The sequence below is a fragment of the Microtus ochrogaster genome, chromosome 22 (genome assembly GCF_000317375.1).
Source record: "Microtus ochrogaster isolate Prairie Vole_2 chromosome 22, MicOch1.0, whole genome shotgun sequence".
Classification (NCBI taxonomy): domain Eukaryota; kingdom Metazoa; phylum Chordata; class Mammalia; order Rodentia; family Cricetidae; genus Microtus; species Microtus ochrogaster.
In genome coordinates, this window is record NC_022023.1 from 1,270,499 (window position 1) to 1,279,430 (window position 8,932).

The following is an 8,932-nucleotide window of genomic DNA, read 5'->3' on the forward strand; positions in this document are numbered from 1 at the left end:
GTGGATCTCTGGTGAGTTCGAGACCAGCCTGGTCTACAGAGCTAGTGCCAGGACAGGCTCCAAAGCCACAGAGAAACCCTGTCTCGAAAAACCAAAACAAAAAACAAAAAACAAACAACAACAACAACAACAAAAAAACCGCTGGGCATGGCAGTGTATACCTTTAATCCCAGGACTGGGGAGGCAGAGACAGGAGGATCCTGACCGGCCATCCTTGCCCTACTTGGTAGGTTTCAGGCTAGTGAGGGACTCTGTCTCAGAACACATGGGGGATGGTTCCTGATGAACAATACTGGAGATTGAACTCTGATCTTGCCACACACACACACAAGTGCATGCACACCTGGACACATGCCAATGTGTAATACACACATCAACTTTTAAAAATGGTGCTAGGAGTTGAACCCAAGCATCTACTCAACCACTGCACTTATACGCCCTCCACCCAGAAAAAAAAAGATTTTTTTATTTTTTATTTTTCGAGACAAGGTTTCTCTGTGTAACAGCACTAACTGTCTTGGAACTAACTCTTGTAGACCAGGCTGGCCTATGAACTTACAGAAATCCACCTGCCTCTGCATCCCAAGAGCTGAGATTAAAGGCGTGTGCCACCACCGCTGGGCCAGTAAAAGATTCTAGATCCATCTATATATACCCTAAGGTTCATGGGCACATACATTGGGCTATGTAGCACCCACAATGACACTATTACTATTCTACAGATGTATAAATTAGAGACTGGGGAGCTGACCTGCTCAGCGACATCGCTCGAAGGTGGCCGTCAGAATCCCAAACTGCCTGCTTCCTGTTGTGTCTGCCTCTCTGGTCTGAACACTGTGTTCTTTCTGCTATATCGGTCCAGGTGGTGGAGAAATTCACACTCTAAGGGGAGGGGGAAGATCAATATCGTGCAAAATGAATTGAGTCAGAGCTACTTATAGACGCAACGGCGATAGCTGCTCCTAGGATCAAAGCAGCCCTCAGGAAAGAGAGGGCGCCTGAGCTGTACCTTCACCTTCATTTCCTTACTTTCCGCAGGCCATGTGGATCCAGGGAGGAATCAGACAAGGTCCTCTGGGTGAGGAATTCACGCGTGCATGTTTGTTCAGAGAGGCAAAGTGGCAGTTTGTGTGTGGTAAATATGCCTGTTAAAAGACAAAGTGCAGGTTGGTGTAGTGGCACACACTTGTAACCCCAGCACTGGGGTGGGGAGCTGAGGCAGACTGAGCTACATGGTGAGTACCAGACGCGCCGTGTCTCAGCCGTCCTCACCCCCACAAAACAAAGACAACACAATAGAATCAACTGGATGGTGGTCGAGGCAAGGTCCCTAATTCGGAGTCCCAAAGAGGTGAGCGAAGTCTTTCTGAAGAAAGGACTCCTGCCACAGCAGAAATATGATGGCTAAGCAAGCTTTAGTCACCGGCAGTAAAAGTCTTTCTAGGCAGAGCGTAAGCAACCCACCCGCGGAGGTGAGACAGCCTCCTGAGTGGCTGGCACACGTCGTGGCTCAGCTTACTAGTACTAGAAGCTAGAAGGGGCGTGGACTTGTGGGCCTGAGTCGATCGTTGAAGAGCTGCTCGATGGATCTCCGGTCTCCGTGCTCTCACGGTGGCTGCTCCCTTCTCAACCATAACGCACGGCCTTTTGGTAAGTGGATGCGAACACTCGGGCAAGACAGACCATCCATCCCCGACTCCTTGGTGCCAAGCTGGTCCCCCGCCCTCCGCGGGAGGCTCTGTTACCATGGCAACTAGGTTAGGGCGGAAGTGGTTTTAGAAGATTGACTCTCACTAATCAGGTGACTCTCCAGACTTCTGCACGTGACACCGGAGCCCAGGCGCGCGCTCTACCTAATCGAGACGCCGTCCCTCTTTCAGCGACAACTGACAGCGCTGTAGAGCAATGGCCTAGGAGGCTCTCTTAGGAGACCCCACCTCTCCATAGGGAAGGGACCAATTAGGCAGAGGCAAAGAGAAGGACCGCCCCAGGTTTCGCCCGGGTTTGACAGACGCAATTGAGGCCATCACAGAGTCCCTCCGCCCCTAGCCATCGAGCCCGCGACGGATGGACTCGTTGTCCAATAGCACGTCCCTTGGCCGCCGCCGGGTCCCGCCCTCTCAGGGACGGAACCAATGAGGACGCCAGCTCCGGGCCGGGTAGAGGGGTTGCACTGCGGTAATATGGCTCTTCCTTAGCCAGCGGCGGTGTCTAGTCCGGGCGCCGAGCTGCCGGGACTCTCTGGTGGTTCGTTTCTAGGCTGCAGGGGCTCGGCGGATAGCGGCTCCGGAGGCTGCGGCGGATGCGGGAGGACTGCCCGCCTGGCCGCTCGTCGGCCCCGGGGTCCAGATGAGCTCCTGTGCTTCGCTCGGGGGCCCGGTGCCCCTGCCACCCCCGGGCCCGTCCGCCGCTCTGCCGACCGGTGCCCCCGCGCGGGCCCTGCATGTGGAGCTGCCATCCCAGCAGGTGAGGCGGCCGCGAGCCGGGGGGCGGAGAAGGCCGGGAGAGGAGGTCGGCTGGGCTCGCGGGACTGAGGAGAGCTGACAGGAGGAGGACCCCTCGTCCTGGGCTGGGGGAGCCGGGCGTTCCCGCGCTCAGACCTCTGCATCCCTCTGATAGGCGCCGGGGAGCCCTGCGCCTTGCCGGCCGACGCCGTGCTTTTCCTTTCGCTCCAGCGCCCAGGAGTCGGTTTTCTTGCACTTATTCTTAGCGTTATGGGGTGCTTCTTTCTGCTCCTCCTGAGGAAGGTATTTGGGACGTCGGGGTTTCTCTCCCAAGTCTCATATCCTCATGGCACTCTTCACTCCCTCGGGTGAACGCCTGGACGGAGGATCTGAAGTATGTATTCATATCTTGGATCTTAGGTTGCAGGGGTGTAAGGAAGACGAGAGAACACTGACTTTGGGGATCTGACAAAATTCTTGATGACACCCGCCTATCTATAGAGTATGTCTTCTACTGCCCTCCCGCAGTCCTTCATGGGTGAGACTCTGCAGGGACCTTAGCACTGAAGAGGACCGGGAGAAACTGTCAGTCACGGAGAGGTTACCGTGCTAGTAGGTCTGTGCAAAGTGCTCATTGAATCCTCACAACTCCGTGAGACAGCTGTTTTTATCATCCCGATTTTTCAGTTCTAGAAACAGGCTTGTCCACTGCCTTCCTGTTACTGGTGGGGCTGGGTTTCCTCAGACAGCGTCTGACTGCAGCCCTTGCACCGGGCAGTTTGCTTGAGGCTTGAGCAGCGACTCCACCACCGTCCACAGGACAGAGCAAGCTTCCTTAGCCCCTTCCTGTAACTTTCCATCCTTGCCCGAGACAGGAAGGAGCGCGGAGGCTAGAGAGGGCCAGGCATGAAGTGGATCGAAACGTAAAGGAAGGGAAAGATTGCACACCCCTCCACAGTGCCTGCCCGCGCTACCCGGTGCCCTGCCAGTAGGGAAACATCATTAATTGCTGGAAGCGAGGCTCTGTGGTGGGAGAGGGCTTGTGCCCTGGTTTTGTGGTGCGGTTGGGCAGGGACTTTGTGGAGAATATTAAGAGTTGGAAGGTGGTTTGGATTACATTTTGAGAGTGTGGCTGAAGAGAGTTGTATGTGGATTGGGCATCCAAGTGTGAATTTTTCTATGTGTGGGAGGTGGATTTCGAGGGGGTGCTGGGAGTTCGGGATCTAGATGGGCTTAGTCTAGGGGAACTATGAGAACGTGTGGGGTTGGAGAAGAGAAATCATCATTTATTGCACAAAGCCTGCTCTGTGAATAACAGTTCACAGTTTAACACCAGGGGGAATAATCCAAGCAAACTGTCCATGGACGCAATTCATGTGTTTGTCGGGTTTCTGGGTTGCTGCTAGTGGCCTAAGTTTGCAGCTGGATGTGGCATGAGCTTGGCAAGCTCTTTATGGCTTCCTGGGAGTGTCATCCTAACTGTTAAGCAACATATATAACAAAAACACATTCCTTCTGTGGTTGATATTAATTTAGCTTTCTAGATCAAAATTATTCATGTTTTGGAAAACTTTTGTTTTGTTTTGTTTTGTTTTTGTTTTTTGAGACAGGGTTTCTCTGTAGCTTTGGAGACTGTCCTGGAGCTAGCTCTTGCAGACCAGACTGGCCTCGAACTCTGCCTGCCTCTGCCTTTCTAGTGCAGGGACTAATGGCGTGCCTGGCTGAAATAAATATTTTTTAACATAAGCATTTTGTTGATTAACATATTAATTTACTATATAACACAAGTTCCAATAGGGTTGACGTTATCTGCTTCTAGAAGAGATTTGAGTTTGCCTAGAAGAGCGCACAGAATTATGTATAAGACATATATAGTTTACCTTTTTTTATTTTAATTTAAAAATTTTTAGCAGGATCTCACTGCGTAGCCCCTAGTCTGAAACTCACCCTGCAGACTAGGTTGGCCTTGAACTCAACTAGCTGGCCTCGGCCTCCCGAGAGGCTGGGGTTACAAGTGTGCCTGACTACACCTGACTGGACCGACTGGCTAGTTTGTTTTATTTTAATTTACATATCTAATCTGGAACCTTTCTTCTCACAGTTGAGTCTAGCCACGGTTCACTTACCCGTGCACTGGCTCTAACGTGACCATACTTTAGAGCTTCAGTCTCCTTTGCTTCTAGGTCCTCTCTGTTGAACTGTTAGTTATTTAAGCGAGAAGCTGTGGTCACACACTTTGAACATGTGCTGCTCTTTTATGTCTGGCTGATGTTTGTTATGTTTCAGTGAATCGGTATAGGCTCAGCCAAGGAGGAGCGAGCTGTACACACTTGGATTCAGGAGTCTTAAGATAATTTTTAAAATATAATTTATTTTTATTTCATATACATTGTTGTTTTGCCTATATGTATGTCTGTGTGAGGTCTGTCAGATCTTGCAATTACAGACAGTTGCTAACTGCCATGTGGGTGCTGGGAATTGAACTTGGGTCCTCTGGAAGAGCAGTTAGTACACTTAACCACTGAGCCATCTCTCCAGCCCTGCCCCCTTATTTTGGCAGAGACCTTTAATGTAATGTGTCCTTAATATTAAGCTTAACTGAGAGAATTTCTTTCCTCCTCCAAAGCGCCCCAGCCACATTCTCAGATACTTGGAATGCAGACATTTTTAGAGGCTTTTAGCGATTACCCTTTTGGAGGTCACATGTTCCTTTAAGAATTTATAAAAAGGGGCTGGAGAGAAGGCTCAGCAGCTAAGAGCACTGGCTGCTCTTCCAGAGGATCTGGGTTCAATTCCGCATGCCAGCTTATTGTCTGTAACCCCAGTTCCAGGGGCTTGATACCCTCATACAGACATACATGCAGGCAAAACACCAATGTACATAAAATAAAAATTAAAAATAAACAGAGATGGCTCAGCAGTTAGCACTGACTGCTCTTCCAGAGGACCAGGTTTAATTCCCAGCACCCACGTGCTGGCTCACACCTGTCTGAACTACAGTTCCCTTATACAGGCATATACATAGACAAAACACCAATGCACATATAAATAAAAACAATTAATTAAAAAAATAAAAAATATAAAACATTAAAAAAAAGGAATTCATAAAAGATATATACTCTTAGAAAATGTACTTATAAATACACGTGAACACCTAATCTTGCACGAGGCTTTGGTTTTTTGTTTAAATGGAAAACTTAAGATTGACTGTTCCTAACTTGGCTTACACCTTTTTATTTAAAAATATTACAGAATGTAGCTATTAGACTTTTCTCTTGCGTGGTCTTCCATATAATGTGTATCACCCATATTTTTCATCCGTCTACATACGTGTGTGTGTGTGCATATTGGCACACAAGTGTGTGGAGGTCAATGGACCACTCCTGTGTCATCCCCGGGACACTGCCCCTTCTTTTGAGACAGGGTCTTAGTTTACGCTCTGCGGAACTCTTGCCTGAGGTTCCTGAGTGCTAGTATTGCAGGTGTGTGATATCACCCACCCCTCACTGTTGTAGGGTTTTGGGACTCTTTCCAGAAATTCTCTATTCCACTGCACCACGTGGCCGTGTGGAAGGATCTCAGAGTACACGTGATGTCCATTGGATGAAGTTAGCTCAGTGAAAACACAGGATAGGTAGTGTGTTTGTTTGCTTATAAGTCTGACTCGCCTGGTGCTCAATAGATCAGGCTGGGCTCTAACTCACAAAGATTAACTTGCTGCTACTGATAAGATTAAAGGCGTAAGCTACCATTTCTGGCTCTCTCTCTCTCTCTCTCTCTCTCTCTCTCTCTCTCTCTCTCTCTCTGTGTCTGTGTATTTAAACCCATGGGAATCTTTCTATTTACACTCAAACCATTGTAATAGAGCCGGTTTCTCTTTATTTTTGCCAACTTTGGATATTTCTAACCTGAGTTTATTGATTCAAACCATATATGTGTGGTCACATGTACAAGTGTATGTACTTGGTATTTATGTATGTACTTGGTATTTAAATGTACATTTCTTTAGCTGTTGGTTTTCCTTTATTGCATGTTAGACAGTATGCTAAGCACATGGTCTCAGTTTTCCTGCCCAGCTTTCTGATTTTAATATATTTACATACTTTGCTACTTGAATTTCCTCTGTGAAGCTTATGTTCATGTCCTTAGCATTCATTTTTCTAATTGTTTTTGGTTTTTCAAGACAGGGATTCTCTGTGTAGTAGTCCTGGCTGTCCTGGAACTCACTCTGTAGACCAGACTGGTCTTGAACTCACAGAGATCCGCCTGCCTCTGCCTCCTGAGTGCTGGGGTTAAAGGCGTGCGCCATTACCGCCTGGCCACTTTTCTAATTGTTTTGCTTATGGTTTTTATTGTCTTGAAGACTCCTTTTTACTTTCTTTTTGTTTTTGAGAGAAGTGAGTTAGAGCTATTAGCCATTATTATTATTATTATTATTATTAATTTTATCTTAGTGTGTGTTTCTGCTTCTGCGTTAGTTAGGGAGCATGAAACTAGGGGGTCAGAGGACAGCCTCCGGTGTTGGTTTCCACCTGGTTTCAGCAGGAAAACCTTGTTTTCCTGTGGCTTACGGCAGGCTAGATGCCTGCATTTTGTAACCGAGCCTTGCTTAGTGTTGGTCCCGGGGATCTGGACTCAAGTCCTCTCACTCCTAGGGCAATGCTTGCCCACCATCTCCCCTACTTGTGCCATTGCTGTCATCGAAGTCCTGGAATTGAAGCCAGGACCTCGCACATGCTGGGCTACTCCTCTGTCGTCTGTCACCGAATTATAGCCTCAACCCTTTCTCTACTTTTTTTTTTTTTTTTTTTTTGAAATAGGGTCTTACTGTATAGTTCTGGTTGGCCTGGAACTCACAGACCTACCTGCTTCTGTTTCCCCAGGGTGCAGGATTAAAGGTGTGCACCACACACCCAGCTCTTTTCTCTGTTTTTTGTTTGTTTTTGAGACAAGGTCTCATTAAATAGCCCAAGCTTGACTTGAACTTCATCTGAGGCCCAGAGGGACCTTGAACTTAAAAAAAAATATTTTAGGTTTATTTTATGCTTGTGAGTATTTTGCTTGAATGTTTGTGCATCCCAGGTGTGTCTGGTACTTGCAGAGCATCCTGAAAAGGGAGTTGTAGGTAGGTGGTTGTGAGCTGCCATGTGGGTGCTGGGAATTGAACCTGGGTCTTCTTCAGGAACAGTCAATGCTCTTAACCTCTGAGCCATCGGTCCAGCCCTCCGTTTTAATATTCTTTTTTTTTTTTCTAGAGAGGGTTCTCTGTAGCTGTGGAGCCTGTCCTGGAACTAGCTCTGTAGACCAGGCTGGTCTTGAACTCACAGAGATCCTCCCACCTCTGCCTCCCGAGTGCTGGGATTAAAGGTGTGCGCCATCACCGCCTGGCTCCATTTTAATATTTTTAGGTAAGGAGTTGGGCACCATCAAGAACATGCCCCCTGTGGTACAGCTGTCACTTCTTGGAACTTTTTCATCCTCCCAGGCATAGCGTGCACACTCAGGACACAGCTAGCTCTTCGTTTTCCTCCACACTCGTGCTTGTGTGGCAAAACCCTCTTCTACTTTCTATGAATTTGACCATCTGGCTTCTGTGGGTACATGAATTCTCCATGTTTGTGCTTTTGTGTCTGCCTGATCTCCCTCAGCGTAATGTTTCCAGGGTTCTGTCTTCATGGTGGCATGATCCTTGCTGTTCACCCGCCTATCTTCTGTGCGTAAATAAACACGTGGCATTTAGTTGTCCTGCCTCCTTTTAGCTGTGACACTTTCTTACACTTTTTACATTTACACCTTCCGAATACCCCCCCCCCCCTTTTTGATGCCCTTGATTGTTTTGAGTACTGGTCACATATTTTGTAGGATGTTTCTGTGCTGACATTAATATGAATTGTTTTTCATAGTGGAGACTTCTTCCAGACCCATGTAGTTCTCCAGCAATGTGACCTATAATTAATTTGTGATGCCGGCTACCTGGAGTTCACAGATTAAAGGCTCAGCCCTGCCCCCATGCCCTTCAGATGCCTATCTCAATCCCGGGCTTTCCAGAACTTCTGGACTCCCAAGGCCAGGAAAACCTTTCAGTTTACTGGTTAATTGTGGAGGAGATGGGGAGCAGCCAGATGGAAGAGAGCTGTGTGGGGAAGTGGGGGTGCTCACCTTCTGGGTTTCTGAGATCATTGTGTAAAGACTTTTGATGATTAACTCAGTGGCCGGCTCCTTTCCTGAGATGAGTGGGGCTGATAGTTCTAGCTACCTTGGAGCGGAGCCAGCATCACTTAACTGGACCAGAGGGCGCTCCCAGGAGATTGCTGTGTGAGGAGCCAGGAACAAATGCCCGAGCCTGAAGAAAGATTTCCCTTTGTACCCTTTGCTGGGGAAATTAGGAGGTAAAGTTCTGGGGACTGAAGACCAAGATGAGTGTTTACTGTGCATCACCACACAGCAGGCAGTGCTCCCCATAGTCTCTGACATCACCACACAGCAGG

The 8,932-nt window shown here is 48.1% G+C and overlaps 1 protein-coding gene across 1 annotated transcript in view; it reads left to right on the forward strand.

Annotated features, from left to right (window-relative positions):
• Positions 1–2,135: 2,135 nt before the first annotated feature.
• The window catches only part of Uvrag (UV radiation resistance associated), a 224,483-nt gene continuing 217,686 nt past the window's right edge, over positions 2,136–8,932 (forward strand). The window contains exon 1 of the mRNA XM_005357528.2: positions 2,136–2,466. Coding sequence (XP_005357585.1) covers positions 2,350–2,466 — 117 coding nt within the window. The 5' untranslated portion in view covers positions 2,136–2,349. The remainder of the gene's footprint in view (positions 2,467–8,932) is intronic.